Source organism: Phyllobates terribilis, unplaced genomic scaffold (genome assembly GCF_046119375.1).
Source record: "Phyllobates terribilis strain yellow unplaced genomic scaffold, ASM4611937v1 Scaffold_12__6_contigs__length_324123572, whole genome shotgun sequence".
Classification (NCBI taxonomy): Eukaryota; Metazoa; Chordata; class Amphibia; order Anura; family Dendrobatidae; genus Phyllobates; species Phyllobates terribilis.
The window spans coordinates 65,883,499-65,911,051 of NW_027362772.1; the positions used below are offsets into that span (position 1 = coordinate 65,883,499).

The 27,553-nt window shown below is 42.3% G+C and overlaps 1 protein-coding gene across 6 annotated transcripts in view; it reads right to left on the reverse strand.

The window, feature by feature from the left end:
- Positions 1 to 27,553, reverse strand: part of LOC141172076 (hemicentin-1-like) — a 121,271-nt gene that overhangs the window by 80,627 nt on the left and 13,091 nt on the right. Inside the window, exons 8-17 of one of the 6 annotated variants that reach the window (XM_073655911.1) lie at positions 27,048 to 27,332; positions 20,129 to 20,413; positions 19,071 to 19,350; positions 8,378 to 8,391; positions 7,933 to 8,205; positions 5,830 to 6,114; positions 5,000 to 5,326; positions 2,974 to 3,264; positions 2,211 to 2,537; positions 180 to 464 (exon numbers count right to left, since the gene is read on the reverse strand). In XM_073655911.1, coding sequence (XP_073512012.1) covers positions 180 to 464; positions 2,211 to 2,537; positions 2,974 to 3,264; positions 5,000 to 5,326; positions 5,830 to 6,114; positions 7,933 to 8,205; positions 8,378 to 8,391; positions 19,071 to 19,350; positions 20,129 to 20,413; positions 27,048 to 27,332 — 2,652 coding nt within the window. The remainder of the gene's footprint in view (positions 1 to 179; positions 465 to 2,210; positions 2,538 to 2,973; positions 3,265 to 4,999; positions 5,327 to 5,829; positions 6,115 to 7,932; positions 8,206 to 8,377; positions 8,392 to 19,070; positions 19,351 to 20,128; positions 20,414 to 27,047; positions 27,333 to 27,553) is intronic. The other 5 variants (XM_073655905.1, XM_073655906.1, XM_073655907.1 and 2 more) reach the window with 5 other exon arrangements.

The window sequence follows — 27,553 nt, forward strand, 5'->3', positions numbered from 1 at the left end:
TATTTATAAATGAATCAGCACAGAATTTTGACAATTTAAAATAAGTCCTGTATTTTTTAGGGTCTTCTCACCTATAACCATGGGATTTAGGGGATAATTAAACCCCTTATTAGTATCAGTATTAATATTATTATTAGTTATACTATTTTTTATGTATTGCTATTATCTGTAGTACTCACAGGCCAGGTTGAGGTACAGTCTGCTGCTGTTTTCACTGTTGATCCAGTTTCTAGCCGTACACATGAAATATCCATTATTCTCAGCAGAGATCGGGCTTATTATGAGTATGGAGTTATTTAGGGTGAGCTGGTATTGGGGGTCCTGTGGTAATGCTGCTCCATCCAGACTCCAGTAGTAAGTGACATCTGTACCATTAGATGAACACCTTAAAGACACCGAATCCCTTCCCGGCCACAGTAACAGGTTGGATGTGTTACTTGTCAGGGTGACTGCTGATACAGGTACTGCCAAATGAAAATATCAGATCAATATTAGACAGAGCATGTAGAGGGTTATGGAGGGTTTACAATTCAATAATTTTAGAGGACAGTTCTCAGGGTCGGTATGAGCTCCAGCGGTCAAAAACCTCCCAATCAGAAAGTTATCCCCTGTAATGTCTGCTAGGAATATCCTATTAAATATTCCTATTAAAAGTAATCTGTCACTAGATTTTTTGCTATGTAGGTTTTACAGAGGCTATAGAAGAAAAACACTGCAAAATATTTAATAAAAGACAAATTAAAAAATAGTTATTATCCTAAAATACATCCATTTAAGTAAAAAATATGTTATTTTTTTTAACCAGAAATGATGCCACTCTACCTTTGAGGTTTTATCTGGTATTGCAGTTTACTTGAATTTATTTCTAATACAATACAAGCCCTTTATGTTACATTTTAACATTTATACTTTAAAGTACATAAAGTGATTTGAAAAAGTATTCATAATCCATAAACTTTTCCACATTTTTTCACATTACACCAACTAACATAATTGTATTTTATTGGGATTTTATATGATATACCAACACAAGGTAGCAAGCTTTTTTGACGTGTAAAGGAAATGATATGTGGTTTTCTTAATATTTTAAAAATCTAAATCTGAAAATTGTGATGTGCATTTGTATTTACCCCCTGTAGTCTAATACCCCTAAATATAGTCCCGAATGAATAATTGTCTACAGAAGTCACATAATTAGTAAATTGAGTCCACTTGTGTTTGATTTATTTATAGTATAACTACAGCGGTTCTGTGAAGGCCTCAAAGGTTTGTGTGAGAACATTAGGGATCAAACGGTATCATGAAAACCAAGGAGCACACCAGGTAGGTCAGGGATAAAGTTGTGGAGAAGAATGAATCCAAGGAGCACACCAGACAGGTCAGGGATAAAGTTGTGGAAAAGAATAAAGCAGGGATAGGTTATAAAAAAAATAGCCAAAGCTCTGAACATGTTATGGAGCACTGTTTGATCCATCACTCAATAATGGAAGGAGTATGGCACAACTGCAAACCTATCAGGTCATGACCGTCCACCTAACCTGACATCTCAGGCAAGGAGAGCACTAATCAGGGAAGCAGCCAAGAGTCCCACATTCAATCTGGAGTATCTGCAGAGATCCACAGCTCAGGTGGGAGAATTGTTGAAAGCAAGCCATAAGAAGTCGCGTTTGAAGTATGTAAAAAGCCATCTAGAGGACACAGCGAGCATGTGTAAAAAGGTGCTCTGGCCAGACGAGATCAAAGTAGAACTTTTTGGGCTAAATGCAAAATGCTGTGTGTGGTGGAAAATCAACATTGCACATCACCCTGAAAATACCATCCCTACCATCAAACATGGTGGTAGCAGTATCATACTTTGGGGATGCTTTTCTTCAGCAAGGGCAGGGAAGCCTGGAGGAAAACTTGTTAGAGGCTGCAAAAGATTTAATTTTTAAAATAATTGGAAAACCATGCATCATTTTCTTTACACTTCACAAATATTTGCTACTTTGTGTTGGTTTATCACAAAAAATCCCAATAAAATACATTTATGTTTGTAGGTGTGACGTGAAAAAATATGTAAAAGTTCAAAGAGTATGTAATGTAACATTTGTACCTGTGACTGAAAAGGGGTAAAATATCTCCAAAAGGTTAATTTGACTCAGTGATCACTGGTCGGGTGCCCCTATTTTAATATTCACAGTACAAAAATACTAGAAGCCATTACTTACAGTAGAGTTTGAGATCATAGGTGATGATTTCAGTGATGAATGTATTTTCATTAAACACATAGAGACTATAATGTCCTTCATCCGCGGATGTCAGGTTGTCCAGCCTCAATGTCTCATTCTTAAACAGCTGAGTTCTGCCCCTGTACTGAGGATGGTACTCGGGAACACTGCCAGGATTGACCTCAGCAATCACAGTGACATTTCCAGTCGCTCCTAAGACCCACTGTATGCGATATTCATCAGGGAGGTCGACAAATACATCAAAATACACAGATCCTCCAAAAGTTCCATTTACAGACCGGGTAGGAGCTGCCAAACCTGTGTGCACTAAAAGTAACAGAAAAGAGAAAGACACCAGACAATAGGTGTATAATCATAATATCAGTCCATCCATACGTCTTTATATCAGCGGGAGCCTGTTTTGTATTTTACCATGCTCCAAATTCCTAGCATAGACATAGACTACCTGCGGCCACCACTAGGTGGAGCTGAGGAGCTTTCTGCGTACTTTCCTACTTTTGAGTTCAGTTAGCAGTAAACTCGCGAGCTCCCCCTAGTGGTGGTTACAGGCAAATGGGATCAAGATATTTATAAATGAATCAGCACAGAACTTTGACAATTTAAAATAAGTCCTGTATTTTTTAGGACTTCTCACCTATAACCATGGTATTTAGGGGATAATTAAACCCCTTATTAGTATCAGTATTAATATTATTATTAGTTATACTCTTTTTTATGTATTGCTATTATCTGTAATACTCACAGGCCAGGTTGAGGTACAGTCTGCTGCTGTTTTCACTGTTGATCCAGTTTCTAGCCGTACACATGAAATATCCATTATCCTTAGCAGAGGTCGGGCTTATTATGAGTGTGGAGTTATTTAGGGTGAGCTGGTATTGGGGGTCCTGCGGTAATGCTGCTCCATCCAGACTCCAGGAGTAAGTGACATCTGTACCATTAGATGAACACCTTAAAGACACCGAATCCCTTCCCGGCCACAGTAACAGGTTGGATGTGTTACTTGTCAGGGTGACTGCAGATACAGGTACTGCCAATAGAAAATATCAGATCAATATTAGACAGAGCATGTAGAGGGTTATGGAGGGTTTACATTTCAATAATTTTAGAGGACAGTTCTCAGTGTCGGTATGAACACCAGCGGTCAAAAACCTTCCAATCAGAAAGTTATCCCCTATAATGTCTCCTAGGAATATCCTATTAAATATTCCTATTTAAAGTAATATGTCACTGGATTTTTTCTATGTAGGTTTTACAGAGGCTATAGAAGAAAAACACTTGAAAATATTTAATAAAAGACAAATTAAAAAATTATTATTATCCTAAAATACATGCATTTAAGTAAAAACTAAGTATTTCAAGCAGAAACAGTGCCACACTACCTTTGAGCTTGTATCTGGTATTGCAGTTTACTTGAATTTATTTCTAATACAATACAAGCCCTATATGTTACATTTTAACATTTATACTTTAAAGTACATAAAGTGAATTGAAAAAGTATTCATAATCCATAAACTTTTCCACATTTTTTCACATTACACCGACTAACGTAATTGTATTTTATTGGGATTTTATATGATATACCAACACAAAGTAGCAAGTTTTTCTGACATGTATAGGAAATGATATGTGGCTTTCTAAATATTTTAAAAATCTAAATCTGAAAATTGTGACGTGCATTTGTATTTAGCCCCCTGTAGTCTAATACCCCTAAATAAAGTCCCGAATTACTAATTGTCTACAGAAGTCACATAATTAGTAAATTGAGTCCACTTGTGTTTGATTTATTTATTGTATAACTACTGCTGTTCTGTGAAGGCCTCAAAGGTTTGTGTGAGAACATTAGGGATCAAACAGTATCATGAAAACCAAGGAGCACACCAAACAGGTCAGGGATAAAGTTGTGGAGAAGAATGAAGCCAAGGAGCACACCAGACAGGTCAGGGATAAAGTTGTGGAAAACAATGAAGCATGGATAGGTTATAAAAAAAATAGCCATAGCTCTGAGCATCTTAAGGAGCACTGTTTGATCCATCACTCAAAAATGTAAGGAGTATGGCACAACTGCAAACCTATGAAGACATGACCGTCCACCTAAACTGACATCTCAAGCAAGGAGAGCACTAATCAGGGAAGCAGCCAAGAGTCCCACATTCACCCTGGAGTATCTGCAGAGATCCACAGCTCAGGTGGGAGAATTTTTGAAAGCAAGCCATAAGAAGTCGCGTTTGAAGTATGTAAAAAGCCATGTAGAGGACACAGCGAGCATGTGTAAGAAGGTGCTCTGGCCAGACAAGATCAAAGTAGAACTTTTTGGGCTAAATGCAAAATGCTGTGTGTGGTGGAAAATCAACATTGCACATCACCCTGAAAATAACATCCCCACCATCAAACAGGGTGGTAGAAGTATCTTGCTTTGGGAATGCTTTTCTTCAGCAAGGGCAGGGAAGCCTGGAGGAAAACCTGTTAGAGGCTGCAAAAGATTTAATTTTTAAAATAATTGCAAAAACCATGCATCATTTTCTTTACACCACAAATATTTGCTACTTTGTATTGATATATCACAAAAAATCCCAATAGAATACATTTAGGTTTGTAGGTGTGACGTGAAAAAATATGTAAAAGTTCAAAGAGTATGTAATGTAACATTTGTACCTGTGACTGCCAAAGGGGTAAAATATCTCCAAAAGGTTAATTTGACTCAGTGATCACTGGTCGAGTGCCCCTATTTTAATTTTCACAGTACAAAAATACTAGAAGCCATTACTTACAGTAGAGTTTGAGATCATAGGCGATGATTTCAGTGATGAATGTATTTTCATTAAACACATAGAGACTATAATGTCCTTCATCCGCGGACGTCAGGTTGTCCAGTCTCAATGTCTCATTCTTAAACAGCTGAGTTCTGCCCCTGTACTGAGGATGGTACTCGGGAACACTACCAGGATTGACCTCAGCAATCACAGTGACATTTCCAGTCGCTCCTAAGACCCACTGTATGCGATATTCATCAGGGAGGTTGACAAATACATCAAAATACACAGATCCTCCAAAAGTTCCATTTACCGACCGGGTAGGAGCTGCCAAACCTGTGTGCACTGAAAGTAACAGAAAAGAGAAAGACACCAGACAATAGATGTATAATTATAATATCAGTCCATCCATATGTCTTTGTATCAGCACGAGCTAGTTTTTTTTTTTTTTTACCATGCTCCACATACATGGCATAGGCATAGACCACTTTTAGCCACCACTAGGTGGAGCTGAGGAGCTTACTGCATACTCTGTTACTATTGTCCTCAGTATGCAGTAAGCTCAGGTGCTCCCTCTAGTGGTGGCTGATGACAGATAGTATGTTATCATTTGATTCAATCACCATATTGGGGATTTAGAGCTTAGTATCAGAAAAACTGAGCAGTGACCGCTATAAATATATTTAGAAATTTATCAGCACAGAGTTTCGACAATTTAAAATTGGTCCTGTATTTTTTTAGAATTTCTCACCTATAATCATGGGATTTAGGGGATAATTAAACCTCTTATTAGTAGCAATGTTATTATTATTACTGGTTATATTATTCTTTTTATTTTCAATACTCACAGGCCAAGTTGAGGTACTGTCTGCTGCTGTTTTCACTGTTTATCCAGTTTCTAGCCGTACACATGAAATATCCATTATCCTTAGCAGAGATTGGGCTTATTATGAGTATGGAGTTATTTAATGTGAGCTGGTATTGGGGGTCCTGCGGTAATGCTGCTCCATCCAGACTCCAGGAGTAAGTGACATCTGTACCATTTGATGAACACCTTAAAGACACTGAATCCCTTCCCGGCCACAGTAACAGGTCGGATGTGTTACTGGTCAGGGTGACTGCAGATACAGGTACTGCCAATAGAAAAAAAAAATTTAATATTCATATAGAGATCATCATACCAGTGCATGTGTTCTTGAAACATGTTGCATGAAATCCCAAGATTCGCAGTATAACATTTAGTTTTTAGTTTATTTTTCAGTCTTTCCCCTGAGGTTTTTGAAAGATCTGTGCCTGAAAGTGATCATATATTGCAGTCACAAAAAGAGAACTACCCCGAAACATTGTACTATCTAGTAGTGTCTGATATCGCTCTTCATCCTGATCTTCCAAGTAAGGATGGGCAAAATCGAACAATGAAGTTCGGGGTCCGTACCGAACACTTAGTGTCCGTGCACACACCCCGAACATGGAATTCTTCCTGAAGTCTGTGTTACTGTTCGGGTTCGGCAGCCCGAACGTCCCGTGTTTCCCATGCTGTCATCTGTGTGAAAGTGCGTGAAACACCAGTTCTGATCAGTGGTAAGTTCATCACAAAAAGAGAACTTCTCAGAGACATTGTACTCTATAGGGTACTACTTAGTTAACATAATTTTGATTAAAAAAAACACAAAAGCCATCCCACCACTTCACGGTGACCATAATTGGGACGGTCCTAACTCTAATATTAAAACCTCACTGTTTGTCAAGTGACATGCATGTGGATAAGGGCTGAGAAGGACTGAGCCTGGCTAGTAGACACACAGTTATGGGGAACCACATCAAGAGGTAAGGGCCGGGCAAGTGGGAATTAGCTAGGCAAAGCACCAAAATCAGCGCATCTAATAAATGTGCCTTTTCTGGGGCAGCTGCGGTTACTTTTTTTAGGCTGAGGAGGGCTAATATCTATGGCCCCTTCCCAGTCTGAGAAGGGGCCATAGATATTAGCTTAGCTATTGCCAAAAATGGGGTGAACCCAAGCCGTTTTTTTTAATTTATTTAAATAATTAAACGGCATGGGACCCATCTATTTTTCATAACCAGCCAATATAAGGCTGACAGCTGGGGATGCAGGCAGCAGCTGTCTGCTTTACTTGTGCTAGTTAGCAAAAATATAGGGGACCAGATGTCATTTTTTTATATATATTTATTGCACAGGCACTGACTCATTAATGCTCTCATCAGCTTTGCCTGCTCTTTCTGATATCAGCGAGGCAAGGAGTACTCTGATGATAGTAGTACTCTCATCAGTCGTCGCCTGTGACCGGCAGTAACCTTTTTACCTCTGGTCTCAGTTGCTGGCTCACACGTTTCTCGCACTGTCAGGCAGATGACAGTGTGGGAAACACCGGATGTTCGAGCTCCCCATTCATTTGAATGGGGTCCGGGTTTGAGTTCGAGTTCGGGTACCATTCTGGTACTCAAATCAAACTTCTTTTAAATGTCTGGCCGAACCCGCTGGACTCGAACATCTACGGGTTTTCTCATCACTACTTCTAAGTGCATGATTACTACGCCAATCATTTGATCATCCAGGAATACTATCCAGGGCTAATGACCAAGAAACCATCCTGCAAATTACATTAATTATTTTATCCTCCCTTCCCCGGTAAGGTCTTTCAGGAAGAGACTGTATGCCACAAATTATTTCCATAGTCATAACCCTTTACAAGCTAGACTCCCTCTACACTACTTTTGCACCCGCTCCACGCTCATTCCATAACAACTACTTGGATATAATGTTCCAAGAGTGTTTCTTTCCGGATTCTTTTGGGGAGCCAGAATGTATCGGGAAGCTCCAACATACTCTTGGGAAATTTTCCATCTCTTATGGTCGTCTACCCTTATGCTGGAGCTTCACGAATGGTCCTGGAGAGTTGACAAGTTTGGCTTAAATTGAAGAGCATTCTCACCTGATACATTCAGACTCAGGGAATCGCTGGTGTTGGCGCTGTCAGGGTTCTGGATGGTGCAAGTGTAAGATCCACTGTCATTCTCAGATATCGGGGTGAAGTCCAGGAATGATCCTCTGCAGTTCACATGCTCAGAGCAGATAATCTTCTCATCATCACGGTAGAAAGTGTAAGAAGTCACATTCTGATTCCCGGCATCACACTGGATGGTCACATTGGTGCCATCAACAATACGATCAGAGATTATACTGAGAGATGGGGCATTTAGGGTGGCTGGAAGCAGAAAGATAATCGAATTACCAACAAAAACAATATTTTATATATTGCGACATTGATTTTTTTCATCATATGTCAACACAACCAACTTGGATCTGTTTCAAATCCAAATTAGAAGATAATTTTTACCCCAAAATAACCAAAATCTGTAAATTCACAAAATACTTACATCCCATTTTTAAGGTCAGTATTAGAGATGAGCGTTGTTCTACTCGAACTGTTCGCCAATCTCAAATTCGAGCTGTTTTGGGCGGTGTTCGAGCCGGTCGGCGAACACGAACAATTTGAGAAAAATTCGGCTGTTCGAGGTTATGTTCGATAACTGTTCGTGCACCAAAATCATAACTGGATTTTTTCTCAGTAATGATGAAAATTAATGTTAATACGCAGTTTGAGTGTACAGCGGGGCGGGGGGAGGGGCAGGGGATGGATCCCTGCAGGAACAATGAAGATCTCCATTTTTTTTTCTCTTTCCCGCATTTGCAGTGGGGAGGTGCAATCTGTCAGCCTATCAGCAGCGCACACACGGAGCGAAGTGCTTTTTTTCACACAAGCAAGGGCATGTGTGATTGGCAGTGTATGTCACATGTCCTTGCCCTATAAGACCAAGCCATTTTCCCCGTCGCCACCATTTTCTCACTGCTGCAGCTGCGTGTTAGACGGCACCGCTGTTGCTGTGTGCGCTATACCTTGTTAATTTCAAGCCAATTTTCGCACAAATATACAGATAGCTTGGGAGTAGGGAATAGTTGTGATTGCAGTCCTTTTAAGGACTAGGTTACAGCATTTCCTATGACTTTTATCAGGCAGGTCTGTGCTCTTAAATAGATAGATTGTGGGAGTAAAGACTAATTGTAATTGGAGTCCTTTTCAGGACTAGGTTACATCAGTTCCTATCAGTTTTTGCCAGGCAGGTCTGTGCCAGTGCTGTGCAAGTTTTTTTCACAGCATTTGGCTGAATCTAGCAAAGCTAATCCTTTTTGGCCTATTGCAGAGTGTGTTAGTCAGTGGAGTAGCCTATCTGTGTTGCAAGATATACCACCTGTGTATAGAATACCAATTTTTTTACTGCACCTAGTGAAGTAAAATCTTTTGGGCATAGCATCATTCTATTAGTCCATCTATACTGACCTCCATCAGGTTGCAAACTGAATATCATTTTTTTCTGCATCTAGCTCTGAAAAAATATTTGGGCTTCTAGCGGTGTGTGGGACTTGGTCTATTAGTCCATCTATACTGACCTCCATCAGGTTGCAAATTAAAAATAATTTTTTTCTGCATCTAGCTCTGAAAAAATATTTGGGCTTCTAGCAGTGTGTGGGACTTGGTCTATTAGTCCATCTATACTGACCTCCATCAGGTTGCAAATTAAAAATAATTTTTTTCTGCATCTAGCTCTGAAAAAATATTTGGGCTTCTAGCAGTGTGTGGGACTTGGTCTATTAGTCCATCTATACTGACCTCCATCAGGTTGCAAATTAAAAATAATTTTTTTCTTCATTTATCTCTGAAAAAATATTTGGGCTTCTAGCAGCGTGTGGGACTTGTTCTATTAGTCCATCTATACTGACCTCCATCAGGTTGCAAATTAAAAATATTTTTTTTCTGCATCTAGCTCTGAAAAAATATTTGGGCTTCAAGCAGTGTGTGGGACTTGGTCTATTAGTCCATCTATACTGACCTCCATCAGGTTGCAAATTAAAAATAATTTTTTTCTGCATCTAGCTCTGAAAAAATATTTGGGCTTCTAGCAGTGTGTGGGACTTGGTCTATTAGTCCATCTATACTGACCTCCATCAGGTTGCAAATTGAATAAAAAAATTTTCTGCATCTAGCTCTGAAAAAATATTTGGGCTTCTAGCAGTGTGTGGGACTTGGTCTATTAGTCCATCTATACTGACCTCCATCAGGTTGCAAATTGAATAAAAAAATTTTCTGCATCTAGCTCTGAAAAAATATTTGGGCTTCTAGCGGTGTGTGGGACTTGGTCTATTAGTCCATCTATACTGACCTCCATCAGGTTGCAAATTAAAAATAATTTTTTTCTGCATCTAGCTCTGAAAAAATATTTGGGCTTCTAGCAGTGTGTGGGACTTGGTCTATTAGTCCATCTATACTGACCTCCATCAGGTTGCAAATTAAAAATAATTTTTTTCTGCATCTAGCTCTGAAAAAATATTTGGGCTTCTAGCAGTGTGTGGGACTTGGTCTATTAGTCCATCTATACTGACCTCCATCAGGTTGCAAATTAAAAATAATTTTTTTCTTCATTTATCTCTGAAAAAATATTTGGGCTTCTAGCAGCGTGTGGGACTTGTTCTATTAGTCCATCTATACTGACCTCCATCAGGTTGCAAATTAAAAATAATTTTTTTCTGCATCTAGCTCTGAAAAAATATTTGGGCTTCTAGCAGTGTGTGGGACTTGGTCTATTAGTCCATCTATACTGACCTCCATCAGGTTGCAAATTAAAAATAATTTTTTTCTGCATCTAGCTCTGAAAAAATATTTGGGCTTCTAGCAGTGCGTGGGACTTGGTCTATTAGTCCATCTATACTGACCTCCATCAGGTTGCAAATTAAAAATAATTTTTTTCTGCATCTAGCCCAGCCAATAGTTTTGGCCTAATACCACAGTTTGGCCACTCAGCTCTGCTCGGTTACCATCCATTGTTTTTTTGTGCAAACAACTCCAGAGTTGTGAATTAGTTAACCACCAAAATGAGTGGAAAAAGGCCTGCTGCTGGTGGAAAGGGGAATAGGCGTGTTGGGAAGGGGAAAAAAGGTTGTGTCCGTGGGGTAGGTGCAGAAGAAAGACCATCTTCCAGCCAAACTAAAATGTCTACTTCTTTTAGCGGACAATGTGATAAGATCCCTTTCTTACGGCCACGCCAATCGCTACAAATTCCAGATGAGGCACAAAAACAGCAGGTGCTTCAACGGATATCAAGTGCTCCTTTAAGTGGGCTCTCCTCCACATCAACTTCAACATCACAAATACTCCAGTCCTCAAAGGTGTCACCCAAATCGCACTTGCTTCCTCACAGCTCCCAAATCTCCAGCTGCCCGTCTGAGTATGAGGTAGAACAGATGGTTGAGTCTGCAGAGCTGTTTACTCATACTATAGCCTGGGAATCAGAGGTCGACTCCAGCGCTTCTGTGAATCCAGACGAGGAAATGATCTGCACTGATGCCCAGAATCTTTATGAGTCGGATCCAGGACCAGACGCAGAAGGTTCTGACCATAATGTAGACCCTCATTCCCAAACTGTAACTCCTGTTGGTGGAGACAATGAGGAAGACGATGATAAGACTCAAATACCTGATTGGAGCGACAACTTTAGTTTTTTGTCAGGGCAGGAACAGGTTGGCTCTGAGGACGACGGGTGTGATAACGCACAGGGTGATGATGATGAGGTCGGAGATCCCACTTACTGTCAACCCACAGTCAGCCAAGAGATGAGGTCAGCAGAGGAGGTGGAGGAAGATGCTAGTGACGACGAGGTCAGGTTGCGCCTTCCTGGACAGAGACGTAGTACTGGAAGCACGTCAACAACTGCATACTCAAACACAACTCTGCCTCTCACCACAAGTCGTGGTGGCTCTTCAGGTCGCATGGGTGCTAAGCCTTGCATAGCCTGGGCATTTTTTCAGATCGATAAAGATGACCCAACTCGTGTTATCTGTAACATTTGTCAGCAAAAGCTAAGTAGAGGCCAAAAAATACATAGTTTGAGTACTTCATGCATGAACCGGCACATGGACATGAAGCATAAGTTGCAGTGGGAAGCTCAGTGTGCTACAATGCGGTCTAGCCGGCCGGGCCAACCACCGTCTGCCATATCTTGTGCATCCGCGGCCTCTTCATCCTCTGTGACTGGGGGGACAGCAGTCACACCTGTTTTGGGGCGCAGACCTGCCACCTCTTTACCCGCAACAGCCAGCGTGATTGGCAGGTCATCATTTTCTTTGGAGGTGGTAACACCAGCTGGTCTTGAGCGCTGTCCGACATCGATAGCACCACCTTTGGATCAAGGCAACCTAACATGTCCGCCTGCATCTTCCTCACAGACCGGCAGTTTGCCGGGGACACCCTTATCAACCCCGTCCAAGCACAATAGCCAGCCCTCGGTCCCTCAGATGTGGACAAGTAAAAGACCATTTCCTCCTAGCCATGAGAAAGCTAAGAGGTTGAATTTCACCATCTGCAAGCTCTTGGCTACAGAAATGCTGCCTTTCCGCCTGGTGGACACAGAGGATTTTCGAGACCTTATGTCCGTCGCAGTGCCCCAGTACCAGATGCCCAGTCGGCACTACTTCTCAAAGAAAGGTGTGCCTGCGCTCCACCAGCATGTCGCACACAACATCACCGCTTCTTTGAGAAACTCTGTGTGTGACAGGGTGCATTTCACCACAGACACTTGGACGAGTAGGCATGGACAGGGGCGTTACATGTCGCTGACTGGGCACTGGGTAACTATGGTGACAGCAGGACAAGGGGCTGTTGTCCAAGTCTTGCCGTCCCCACGAGTTGTGCGTCAATCCTCTTTATGTCAAAGTTCCTCCACTGCTTCTGCCTCCTCAACCTCCTCTCGGTCTTCCACCTGCACCCAAAGCCTGTCTGGTCATGCCACAAGCTTTCTAACTGCGCAGAAGGGATCCTGCACACCTCCTTACTATGCTGGCAGTAGGGCTCAACGTCATCAGGCGGTTTTTACATTGAAATGTCTGGGAAATGTGAGTCACACAGCTGAGGAGTTGTGGTCAGCTCTGGAGAACCAATTTCATGAATGGTTGTCTCCACTGGACCTGAAACCAGGGAAGGCCGTGTGCGACAATGCTGCAAACCTGGGTGCGGCCCTTCGCCGGGGCAATGTCACACACGTGCCTTGTATGGCTCACGTGTTGAACCTGGTTGTCCAGCAATTTTTAGCCCACTATCCCAGACTAGATGGCCTTCTGCAGAGGGCACGGTCGCTGTGTGCTCACTTCCGCTGTTCGCATCCCGCAGCTCAGCGACTTACATCTCTACAGAAGTCGTTGGGCCTGCCACTTCACCGGCTAAAATGCGATGTGCCTACCCGGTGGAATTCAACTCTGCACATGTTGCAGCGACTGTGGCAGCACCGACAAGCCCTGGTGCAATACGTTCTGACGTATAGCCTGGGCCAACGAGATTCAGAGGTGGGGCAAATCACGCTGGAGGAGTGGTCTCAGATCAGGAACCTATGCACCCTTCTGCACAGTTTTGAAATGGCGACGAAGATGTTTAGTGCTGACGATGCCATTATCAGCATGACTATTCCGGTGATTTACATGCTGGAGCACATGTTAAACAGAATTCGGAGTCAGGTGGTGGCACAAGAGGAGGTGGAGGAAGTAGAGGAGGAGGAGTTGTATGCGGAAGGGCTAACATCTGCAAGGTCCAGACGGTCGGCAGCACCAAGGCGGCAGGCATGTGAGGGTGGGGGAGATGGTTTTACCAGGGCGCATGGTAGCAGCCAAACTAGTGAGGAAGGTGCAGGAGCCCAGGAAGAAGTGGAGGACGAACTGATGGAAGACTCATCAGATGAGGGAGACCTTGATCACATTTCTGTTGTGCGAGGTTGGGGGGAGAGGACAGAGGAAGGAAGCATGATTGTTACCTCGCCACCAACACAACAGGGACTTGGTGCTCCTGGATGCGCAACACACATGAGTGCCTTCTTGCTGCACTACCTGCAACATGACCCTCGAATTGTGAGAATTAGAAATAATCCTGACTACTGGGTTGCCACACTGTTAGATCCCCGGTACAAAAGTAAATTTGCAGAAATTATTCCTGCCATAGAAAGGGATGCACGCATGCAGGAGTATCAGCAGAGACTGTTGCAGAATCTTACATGTGCTTTTCCACAAAATACCAGTGGTGCACGTAGTGAATCTCACAGTTCCAACTTGCCAACCGTGGGACCGTCAAGTGTTCAGCACTCAAACCGTAACAGAACCACAGTATCTGCTGGTAACATCAATTTTGCGGAATCATTTCACCACTTTTTTAGCCCATCCTTTGCAAGGCCACAGGAGACAAGAAGTCTGACACATAGTCAACGCCTAGAGACGATGGTACAGGATTATCTCCAAGTAAACATTGAAGCCACGACTGTGTCACTGGACCCTTGCTCTTTTTGGGCTTCCAATCTGGATAAATGGCCGGAGCTAGCCACTTACGCCTTGGAGATCTTGTCATGCCCCGCAGCCAGCGTTCTGTCTGAACGTGTGTTCAGCGCTGCTGGTGGTGTGCTGACAGATAAGCGCACGCGGCTCTCCACTGATAATGTAGACAGACTCACGTTCATAAAGATGAACAAATCATGGATCCGAAACGACTTTTCTACCCCTGTGTCATCCTGGGGAGAGTAAAAGCTTGATGATTGGTTAAAATCACCCTACCAACCGTTTTAAGCTTTCAAATTACTAATCATGTTTATCTGTATCTTGAATGGAAAATAATTTGGGCTTTGTAGCAGTGTGCAGCACTGATCCTATTAGGCCATCTATAATAAGCTTCACCAGATTTAAAATTAAAAATAATTTTTAGCTGCATCTAGCCCGGAAAATAATTTTGGGGCTCCGAGATGCGCAAGACACATAAGTGCCTTCTTGCTGCACTACCTGCAGCATGACCCTCATATTGTCAGAATTCGAAGTAATCATGACTACTGGGTTGCCACACTCTTAGATCCCCCAACCTTTTCATTTTAATAAAGACCAAAAAAATGGTCATTTTTGAAATTATAAGCATTAGCAGGTTGTTAGAAACTGAAATCAAACAGTTTTCAACTCAAAACTTTATTCTAGGTGATGTTACATTTTCACATAGGACCCCTTGTTCGAAAGGAGCTTCTGAACTCTCTCGTCCATTGAATTTGTCAGGTTTTGGATGGTTTCTGCTTCAATTGTTTTGCATGAGGACAGAATACCCTCCCAGAGCTGTTGCTTAGATGTGAACTGCCTCCCGCCATCATAGACACTCCTTTTAATGATGCTCCAAAGGTTCTGAATGGGGTAGAGGTCAGGGGAGCATGGGGGTCACACCATAAGTTTGTCCCCTTTTATGCCCATATCAGCCAGAGATGCAGATGTTTTATGTGCAGCATGAGATGGTGCATTATCATGCAGAAAAATGATCTTGCTGTGAAATACACGGTTCTTCTTCTTGAACCATGGCAGGAAGTGCTGTTTGAGAAAATCCACATACATTATGGAGTTCATCTTTAGCGCCTTCAGGGATCCTAAAGGGGCCGACAATCTCTCTCCCCATGATTCCAGCCCAAAACATTACTCCACCTCCTCCTTGTTGGCGCTGTAGCCGTGTTTGCGTGGGGTGTCCATCAACCAGCCATCCTCCACTCCATTCATCTGGACCATCGAGCGCTGCACGGCACTCATCCGTGAACAAAACAGTTTTGAAATCAGTCTTCATGTAATGTTTGGCCCACTGGAGCCGTTTCTGCTTGTGTGAAGTGGATAGAGGAGGTCGACAGGATGGCATATGCACAGCTGCAAACCTCTGAAGGACCCTGCATCTTGTTGTTCGGGGGACGTTGGAGGCACAAGCAGCTTCAAAAACTTGTCTGCTGCTATGACAAGGCTTTTTTGCCGCTGCTGTTTCAACCTGACGTAATTGCCTGTAGGAAAGAGTCCTCAATTTGCCCTTATCAGCACGCACACGTGTGTACTGTGAATCAGCTACATACTTCTTGATTGCCAAGACACTTCATCCTGATCATCGCACAATGTTGATTGTAGTCATGCCTTGACCTAAACACTCCACAATTTGTTGCTTCTCAGCAGCCGACACATCCTTTTTCTTTCCCATTTTGGCAGAAAATGTAGGCTGCTTAATAATGTGAGAGAGCCTTCTTAAGTAGTCTTGCCTTTCATTGGACACACCTGCCAAACTAATTAGCACAGGTGTCTGCAATTGCTTACAGTGATATAAAGAGCCCTGACACACATCACCATCAATGAGTTTAACTGACAAACAAACAAATTCTTCCCTTATCACTCCTAAACACTTTTTGCATAATAATTTGGAACGCGGTGTACATGTGCTTTTCCACAAAACACCAGTGGTTCACGTAGTGAATCTTACAGTTCTAACTTGCCAACCGTGGTCTGTATGGAATTGTTCAATAAAGGGCCCAAAATTAAGATAACATAGATGGGAGAGGTCTCTATGAATAGGAATTCCTAAGTATTTGATACCCTGTGAGGGCCAGGCAAAGGGAAAGTTGGACTGGATGGAATCCTATATGGATTTAGGGAGGGAGACATCGAGGGCCTCAGACTTCGCTGCATTGATTTTAAAATTTTACCATGTAACAAAGTGATCTATTTCAGCCATAACAGCAGGGATGGATATATGTGATTGAGTGATATATACTAGGACATCATCAGCAAATAGAGAGCACTTGTACTCGGTGCCTCCCACCTCAATCCACCTAATATTGGGGTTATGGCGAATTGATGAGAGCAGGTGCTCCGTCACTAGGATGTATAAGAGAGGGGACAGAGGACATCCCTGCCTTGTCCCATTGGTGATTGTGAAAGGTGATGAAAATGTTCTGACGCACCCCCTGGGCCTTGGGACACCCGGAGCCGGACCCTTTTTGGTGGATGCTGGTGGTTGTAGTCTTCGTGGCGGCGATCCGGTTCCGTGGCTCAGGGCGGTCAAACCAGTGGCGGAACTATTTATGTGGTTTTGATGTTTAAATGTCCGACTACGCCACCCGTGGATTGCGGTCAGAGTGAACCGCCGCTACAGGGCAGGCCGCTAAGGCTGGTGTTGTGGGTGCAGCAGAGCGTAGCATAACTCCCCACGGGAGGAGTATAGCCTCAGGGCAGTGTATGCGGAGGATGGGGGTGATGGTGCAGGGCAGCAGCAGTAACGACACGGAGTCAGTGATGCAGTTCAGGGCCTTTACTCACAGTTCTTATTATCCAGACCACGTCTGCAGGTAACGGCTGCCCACGTCGTACTGTGCTCACCAGGTGAGGGGCTCAGACAACTCCCAGATAACTTTGGAGCGCTTCACAGGACCCCCTTTGTGTGTCCTTTGTCTGGCCTTTCTTACCAACACTTCTGTCCGGCTGCCTCGGGCCTCCTCTTGGTAAACTTGGCGCCAGTTTCCCTGACCCTATGTGGTGCCTTCCTAGCGGGTGGAGCAAGGGGCTGCGCCACATAAAATGTCAGAGCCTCCGGTTTCTAGCTGAGGGTCGTTTCCTGCCTCCACTAGTTCGGGGACCGGTCTCCCCCTTTGGCCTGACCCCTCCACGCAGGTGGATTCGGGCGTGCGGTGGCGACTCGCCCGTCCGCACCCCTGGGATCCCTTCATTCCTCGTTCCTGGAGCCTTCTCCGCTCCTCTTCCTTCCTTCTCCCTCTTGCAGGCCTGGGCCTCTGTTACTAGGCCCGCCTCCGGAGCAGAGCTCATGCAGAGCCCCTGCTCCCTGCCACTTCTGCTCAGACTTCTCTGCACTGAACTAAGATGGTGCCCACCTTTTATACTCCCTTCTCAATGCACCCAGGAACTGCTTCCTCCCTGCTCCTGCACTGCAGGGTTCCCCTTCCTCAGTGTTCCCTCCCCCCACTCCAGCCAGGGACAGGGACTGTCGTGCCCATCTCAGGGGCATATTGGTCGCCCTGCCCCACGGCAATGTGGTGTAATGCATGCAGGTGTCGGGTCCTGATCCACACTCCATCCTTATCTGAGAGTGAGATATCACACCTCTGGGTGAGGTGCAATACGTCTGTAGCAACCGAGCCCTCGGTGCTACAGTTCCATTTATCTTCAGCCTAGGTGACGTATTGTGATACAGGGCCGTGATTTTGGCTATAAAAGGGTCCCCTAGACCCCTACCCCAAGCTTTTTAAGAGAATCATATATGGCGTGCCAGGAGACTCTATGGAATGCTTTCTCAGCATCCAACGAGAGTATCTACTTACAAATTTTTAACTGCATCTAGCCCAGGAAATACTTTGTGCCTAGTAGCAGTGTCTGCTAGTCAGCGGATTATCCCGGCTGTTAAGCAAGCTACACCACCTGTAGTTTGGACACTTAATTTTTTCAAAGGAAATGCTTCGGGACCACGGGATACTTAGTGAAGAGCATCAGGAGGCACCCCAAGGCATAGGGGCTGGGACTGGCACTAGGATGCCTTGCGGTGGACAGCCGAGCTCGATCCTTATAAAAGCTTTTTAACTGCAGCAGCTTTAGTGGACGCTACTGGAGCTGGAATTACGCGGCTGCTGGCATGAGACTTGCCCTCCAATAGATCCTTGTAAATGGATTTAAAGTGTATTCATTCAAATTAGAGGGACAATTTAAATTAAAAAGCTTAGAGCTGCCTCCACCACAGGGGGGCTCTCTCGACCCACCAGCGGACAGGCACCAGTATTGGGAGAGGGGGGCTGGCCGTCAGGGTTCACCGCGGCTCTGGCACAAACCCGGCGACACGGAGGTGGCACGGGCAGGAGCGGACTGGCCGTCTCGGCTTCTCACTTTTTGGATTTTAGAAGGGCATGACATGCCTATATCTGTGTCTCCCCCTCCTTTTACTCCTCCACCTCTTTTCTTTTCGCATGCCTATATGTACTTGTCACTTTTCCATGTGTTAGTTGTGTCTTCTGAGCAGTTTGTCAGCTTTTGGACACCTTTGAAGGTGTTTTCTATGTGTTTCTATGTGTTTTTGTTTGCCTGCCATTGGTTTTAACGGTGTTCGAAGGTGTTCGACGAACAGTTCGACGAACAGTTCGGCGAACACACGGGTGTTCGACGAACCGAACCGAACTCGAACACTACGGGGGTGGCTCAACACTAGTCAGTATATTACTGGTCTCACTATTTTCTAAGTTGGATGCCGTACAGGTGAGTGGTCCGGCATCATGCCTGGAGATGGGGCTGATGGTGAGAGTGGTGTTTGGAGGAGAATCGCTCTGAGTAATGTAATATGGTGGCGTTGAGGACACTGGTTCTCCATTTAGTCTCCAGGAGAAGGTGATGGCTGAACCCTGAGCTGAGCAATGGAGAGACACCGAGTCCTCTCCTGCCCAGAGCACCGCTGATGTGTTACTGGTCAACGTCACTGCCGAGACAGGAGCTGTGAACCAGAACATAATGTCCTGTTACTAAACTCTCCATAAAATGAAATATTTAGGAAAAATTTAGAAAATGAAGAGTTGATATTGCTGTCAGTAGCCAACACCATGCTTCCAGCGAATGTCCAACCCTGAGCACTAGACAATAGGTCAGTAATCATCATATCATCCATATGTCTTTATGTCAGACAGAGCTTAGTTTTAATTATACAGTGTTCCAAATTCCCGGTATTGACATAGACTCCATTACTGAAAAATCAGTTTTAATTTGTATGCAAATGAGGCTTAAGTGCTCAGGGAATGTCAAAGCACTTTCAAAGTCATTGCCACCCTGTCTCTATTCTTCCCCCTGGACCACCTTGCTGTGCTTGACTGACAGTTTACTAGCTATGTATTCAAGCCAGTGAGCTGTCAGTCATGCAGAGGAAGGTGGAGCTAGGTGGGGAATAGATCCAGGGAGGCAGGGACTTGGCTAGCACTTTTATACTCCCAGAGCACTTAAGCCTCATTTGCATATGAGTTAAAACAGCAGTTTTTCAGTCAAGGAGCAATAGATTACATAATTGAAGACGTGGATGACATTATATCTCAGAGAGTAACATAACCGTATAAACAGTTTGGGGGAATTAATAGATTCCCGTTAAATCAGCTCCTGCATGTTTGGAAGTATTCTCGTTTTGCAGCACTTCATTTACAGGATGACTAAAGCACTAATTAGCAGTATTAATATTATTAAGACAAACTTTTTGTGCAGATATTCTTGTCACCGCTGTTACTCACATGCCAGGTTGAGGTACAGTTTGCTGCTGTTTTCACTGTTTATCGAGTTTCTAGCCGAACACATAAAATATCCATTATCCTTATCGGAGATCGGGTTTATTATGAGCATGGAGTTATTTCGGATGAGCTGGTATTGGGGGTCCTGCGGTAATGCTGCTCCATCCAGACTCCAGGAGTAAGTGACATCTGTACCATTAGATGAACACATTAAAGACACCGAATCCCTTCCCGGCCACAGTAACAAGTCAGATGTGTTACTCGTCAGGGTGACCGCAGATACAGGAACTGACAAAAGAAAATATCAGATCAATATTAGACAGAGCACGTAGAGGGTTATGGAGGGTTTAATTCTAAATAATTTTGGAGGACAGTTCTCAGGATTGGTATGTGCTCCAGCAGTCAGACACCTCCCTTTTAAACATTAGAAAAATAAATTGAAATGGTTAATGACCTGATTACTTTGAACAATATTGAGAGCCCAAGGACTTTGTTGTAAGTTGTTTTGTCTCCTGGTCTGTTACATACACAATAAGGGAATATTCGGGTGCTGAATCTGGTTAAGGTTCTTATCTAAATTACTCCAATAAGATCATACTAATGCCCATAATACTACAATATTTTACAGGACATCCCAGGACCAGCAGTAGAAGTATATATATTTTTTCTGTTCTTCCTCCATCATATACAGTACATTATCCCAACTTCTACTGCATGTACTCCAAAAAACCCAATCACAATGCAAAATAATCAAATTTTGAGTCATTGTACATGTATTAGAATACAAAAACAGTCAATTTGCCCAACATGGGCTGAAACCAACATGGCGTTGCAAGAGTACAATGCACCATATTAGTGTGGGTGCTCCAACCCAACAACTTTGCACAGTAAGTAGTAAGAAGGTAAGAAAAATATTTCCCAATAGAAATGAGCAAACCCGAACTTTAAAGTTCGGGGTTCATACCAAACACCTAGTGTCCGGTGCTAAACTCCGAACATGGACTTCTCCTGGAAGTCCGTTTTCAATTTGGGAGTTTGGGGAGAAGAGAGAGAGAGAAGGATCCGGGTTTAGGTTCACATTTGGGTATAGTTCTAGTACCCTAACCGAACTTTAGACTATGGATCGGTCGAACCCGAACTTCCATGGGGCTGCTCACCCTTATTTCCCAACTCTCTTACAACTGCTCCATTAAAGTGAATGGAATTCACATGTAAAAACTTTGGAACCCTTTGTTCTTCAATGGCCCCCAGAGATCAAGCATTTATCATATATTCTGTAGGTAATAAATGTACTTGGTAGTGCAATCCCTTTAAAGGGAACCACAGGCAGTATAAATCAGACACCGGGTGCATTATTGAAGTTATGTATGTTTTATTCCTGAATGCAGGTGTTTCAGACAAAACATAATTTGAAAAGCTGACTGGGGACTATGTTCTCAGATGACTAGTCAGAAGAAGGTCTCAGGAAGCTTTTCCCTGCTATGCACTGCTATATCACTGCTATACACACAAATAGGAAGAGACCTGTCAGTCAAGGGGAGTGGGGCAAGGAGAAGCCACTGGGGACTGTCCTCAGACTAGTGTAAAGGTGGTGGACTGTGCTCTCACGTTCCTTCCCCTGAAGATACCAATCGCGTGATGTGTTGTATTGTAATGTGAATAATGTCTTGTGTCTTCTGTAAGTATCGTGTCATGTGAACTGTAATGTACAGAGTATGATAAGTATTTTAAGCATAATGTAAGGTATTAAAATGTATATTAATGTAGGAAAATAGGGTTTGAGTATGAACTGAGCAGTGCTGCAATTAAAGGGTGTTTCAGCTTAAGAGGAGACCAAAGAAGGAGGGATAGTGTGATCCTAAGGAAATGTGACCAATGAGACAGAGTGCCCTTGTGGAGACGGTCCCTAGGAGAGGACACCTAGCCATGAGACCTAGAGGTTGTAACGCAGGAGGTAACGGATCTTAGCAGGACTGAGAGACGGGAACTAGTGTAGGGCCCCAAGCAATAGATCCAGAGCTCCAGTAGTCGAAGAAATAGGACACGGAACCGCTGAGCAAGTAAAGTAGACTTGTGAATCAGGACTGTAGTGTTAAAGCTGGGTTGTCGTGAAGTAGGGAGAAACAGTGTGCCTTGAAAGCACTGGAGTATTCTACCAAGGAAGGATACCGTGTGGAAAATGCTTTATTCTGTAAAGGAAACGTCCATAAGACTTTGTACTCACTAACCCTTATCAAGTTACTGTTCAGAAAAGAGTTTATTTTGGAAAGGTCATTGAATGGTGGAACATCCGGTCCTGGCAAACCCACAACATCGGTTACATGCGGCCTGCACAAGCACAGTGCCCTCACAGCACAAATCCACACATCCAGCCACGACCCCCACTTTTATGTAACGTGCTGGAGTGCTGAAGACGAGTGCTGCGCCCCCACGACCACCGCCCTGCGCCAAGTTACACTAGTCACCAGAGATACATAGTCTCAAGCTGGCTGGGTTTGCAAAGCATGATTTCTCTAAAAATCCTGCATTTCAGAGTAAAACATACATGGCTGCAATAACGCAGTCGGTGTCGTGGTCCTGATGGCAGGAATCAGTTGACATGATGGTTTTTATTTTACCATTTTGTCCAGCTTCTTTTAGCCATTTGAGGGAAGTAACCTCTGTGTGTCTATCCATATGAATCCGTAATCATACGCAGACACAGTATGGCTCCTATAGACTTCTGTGAGTGTCATATTACAAGTCAGTATGGTACGGAGCTGTAATACCACGTGCTTAGTCATATTTTGGGGTCAGGCCCAAAAGATTTGTAAACTGAGCTAGATTTATTAATAACATATGCCATTATTTTGCCATAAAATATTGGTGTAAAGTATGTCAGCCAAGGTTTGGTGTAAAGAAACCTTTTTACTAGTGATGAGCGAGTATGTTTTGCTAACCTTTTCGCCGAGTATGCTCGAGCGAGCACCGAGTATTTACAGCTGCTCGGTGATATGTTTGAATCACTCCCGTGTGCATGATTTGCGACGGTTTGACAGCTTTAATACATGTGAGGAATGTCTTCTTCTTATACATTCCTCACATGTATTAAAGCTGTCAAACCGTCGCAAATCATGCACACGGAGTGACTCAAACATAACACCGAGCAGCTGTAAATATTCGGTGCTCGTCCGAGCATACTCAGTGAAAGGCTTAACAGAACATACTCGCTCATCACTAGTTTTTACTATATCTAACAGGATTTGCTAAATTTCTCGCACTGTGGTCAATTTTAGGTAGTTACTGCCTGTCTGGTCTAGTTTAAAACATGAATTGAGAACAATAAATTGGTCTTAAACAGAGTGACATTGATTTGGGACGGACAATGGTTTCAATGGTTGAAGGAAAACTGAGGGTGAAACCAACACAACAGACCTCATTTATCAAAACAAAGAGGAAAAAAGCCCTGTATCCCATAGCAACCAATCAGAGCTCAGCTTTCATTTGCTAAACTGCTGTGGAAAAATGAAAGCTGCGCTGTGATTGGTTGCTATGGGCCTGTTTTCATGTTAGATTATTAGGCCTAAAGTGAAGACCAGGCCTGGGGAGATTGTTATATGACACCTTAGAGAAAATATATGTATCATGCACTGCCTCCATTGCTTTCTGCATGAGATATAACACAGTGTACGGGGTTTTATCCACAATGAAGACATTCGGTTGTTATTGCATCCTGTTGAAATAAAATGGGATCATCCGATAGAAATCAAATGTGTTTCAGTAAAATTCAAGAGCAAATCGTTCTAAAGTCCTGATTTTTTATGGAATTTTTCCTTGAACAGGAAAATGAAGAGGTCGGATTGGGTTTTCTTTTTAACCCCTTCATAATCTATGATGTATGGATACGTCATAGGTCGTGTCCCGGTATTTGATGCGGGCCCCGACGCTGAGCCTGCATCTTTTCAGGCGCGTGACAGCTGATCTGGTCAGCAGTCATGTTCCCCTAAAAGCCGCGGGTGGAATCACGATCCACCTGCGGCTGTTAACGTGTTAAATGACGCTGTCAATCTATGACAGCGTAATTTAACTCGCGCTAACCGGAAGCGCGTCACAAACCCCGTCCATTGTCGCCCCTGTCACATGATCACGGGGCACAGATAGGTTGGCATGACAGCTGGGGGTCTGCAGAATAGGAGATGATGATTTTTGCTACACATAGCAGGGCTGAAACCCTGCTATGTGTAGCATAGGTGATCGGAGTCTCCTAAGGAGACTCTTGAAGCATATAAAAATTTTAAACAATATTGAAAAAATTAAAAAAATATAAAAGTTCAAGTCAACCCCTTTTTTTCCCCATTCATAATAAAACAATAATAAATAAATAAAAAATACACATATTTGGTATTGCTGTGTTCAGAAATGCTCGCTCTATCAAAATGCAAACTACAGTACATTAATCCGATTGGTAAACAGCGTAACGAGAGAAAAAATCAAAACACCAGAATTACGTTTTTTTGGTCGCAATAAAATGCAATAACGGGCGATCAAAACATTGTATGTACCCTAAAATTGTATCAATAAAAATGTCAGCTCTGCGCCCAAAAAATAAGCCCTCACCCGGCCTCAGATCCCGAAAAATGGAGATGTTATGGGTCTTGGAAAATTAAGCCATTTTTTTTCTATTTTTTCTTTCACCATCACCACTTAAATAAAAAAGAACCTAAACATGTTTGGTCTCTATGAACTTGTAATGAGCTGGAGAATCATAATGGCAGGTCAGTTTTTTTTTTAGCATTTAGTGAAAAAAAAAAAAAACAATTGTGTAATTGCACTTTTTTTGCAATTTCACCGCACTTGGATTCTTATGACTGTTTTCCAGTGCACTATATGGTAAAATCAATGGTGTTGTTCAAAAGTACAACTCATCCCACAAAAAAAAAAAACAAGCCCTCATACGGCTATATTGACAGAAAAATAAAAAAGTAATGGCTCTGGGACGAAGGGGAGCAAGAAACGAAAACGGAAAAAATGGAAAAACCCAAGGTGTGAAGGGGTTAATAGTAATTGTTATTAGGGGATTTTGCCAACGTTTCGAGGGACTGGGTTTAAATCATATTTGCCAACTTTTTTGGCAAAGTTTTAAATCGTTTTCCATAACCACACTTCTTTACATGGTACACCCCCTCCGCTCTTTATTTGCTTTAACCCCATCCACACCTCTTCCATACCCCCTATATTGGTGGGTCAAAAAACGTTGCATTTCAGAAGGCAGGGTTGCCAACTTAATTTTCTAATTTTTCTGGACAGCCTATCAAAAATCAAGGACAGACAATATTTTTTGTGGTGAGAGGGGGCAGTGGGATGTGGAGTTGATCTTTTGATTCATTTATTTTTTTTAATCATGCTCATATCATAGTGTTTAATAATGTCTATTCATGCTAAGGGGCTCTTGATGTAGTAAGTCCCATGGAGATTATACCAATGGATTAGGTTTAATCATGTTCAAAAGGGATATTATCATGAATTATATGTAATAATTTGATTAATTTCTTATTACATTATCATATTTATGCACTTGCACTTTTTGTATATATTAATTTTGATGTCTATATATAGTATTATTCATGATAGTATATTAAGCACTTGCACTTTTACATATTCTTATCCCTTCGACCGTGTTCTATTACAGACAAACACAACTGAGTTTTATTATAGTCAAAAATATAGTGACATGGCTCCACTAGTATCTTTTTTATGAGACATAATATATAATCTATACATGGATCCATATCTGACATACCTTCTACTCCCCTCATTTGAGCTTCATTTTTAATTTTTCAGTCTTGTTATATGTTTTTTTTAATTTGTTTATGTCTGTGCCTTTTTGTGTTTTTATTTAATTGTCATAATAAAAAATAATATTTTATATGATCGTTTGTGTCCGGTGAATATCTTTATTAGGTTGTTGACATTTTTTGTGGACCCATTGGAAAACCATAATAAATAATTTTGAGTATAAGTGAGAAATGTTAACTGTACAGCCCATAATTCTTATATAGAGACATTAGCAGTATTCATTTTAAACTGTAAATTGATGGTTATTAGAGTTAAAACAATCTGTATAAGTTTCTTCAACTTAAAAAAAAATCATTGATGACTAAAATTTTTTTTTTTTTACAAACAAGGCAAAAAGGGTCCTATTTTTACAGACTATCCTGAAATTTCTGGACTGTTGGCAACCCTGCCAGGAGGTAACAGCAGGGAGGTTTACCATCTCTTCCATTTAGTCTCCAAGAGAGACCGGAGCTGTGAACCAGAACATAACCTCCTGTTACTAAACTCTCCATAAAATGACATTTTTAGGCAAAAATTAGAATATGAGGAGCTGCAATTGTTTTCAGTACCAAACACCTAACATGAAATCAATATCCACCCTTGAACACCAGAAAATAAGTTTACAATCATATTATAAATTCATCCATATTTCTTTATAGCAGTCAGAGCTCATTTTTTATCATATAATGCTCCAAATTCCCCGCATAGACTTCCACTACCTGCAGTCACCACTAAGGGGGGGCTGATGAGATTACTGTACACTCTGATACTATTGGGTTCAGTATTCAGTAAGCTCCTGAGCTCCCCCTAGTGGTGGCAGCAGGCAGGTAGTATGGGATTGTTTGACTCTTTGCCCATATTGGAGATTTAGAGCTTGAGATTTAGAGCTCAGTATTAGAAAAAATATATATATTTTTTACGAAAATAAAATTCTGAAACTAATAACAATATAGTGTTAAAAATTGAATCTTTATAAAAGTTCCAGCATTTTTAGAGGTATTCTCTTCAAGAAGCATATGATTTAGGGCATAAATAAACTGCTTATTATTAGTATTTACTAACATTATTTATTTATTATTGTATATATTCTTATACTTTAGATACTCACAGGCCAGGTTGAGGTACAGTCTACTGCTGTTTTCACTGTTTATCCAGTTTTTAGCCGTACACATGAAATATCCATTATCCTTAGCATATATAGGGCTTATTATGAGTATGGAGTTATTTAGGGTGAGCTGGTATTGGGGGTCCTGCGGTAATTCTGCTCCATCCAGACTCCAGGAGTAAGTGACATCTGTACCATTAGATGAACACCTTAAGGACACAGAATCCCTTCCCGGCCACAGTAACAGGTCCGATGTGTTACTGGTCATGGTTACTGCAGATACAGGTACTGACAAGAGAGAATATTGGATTAATATTCACTTAGAGATCATCTTACTATTGCCTGTACTCCAGCAACATGTTACATGAAATCCCAAGATCTGCAGTATAACATTTAGTATTTGGTTTATTTTTCAGTTCTTCCGAGTGTAAGAAAGTCCTTAGTGAGAGCAGAAAGATCCGAGAAGACACTGTCTGTAGACAATCCTTCTTTGAAACAGAGGTTTATTC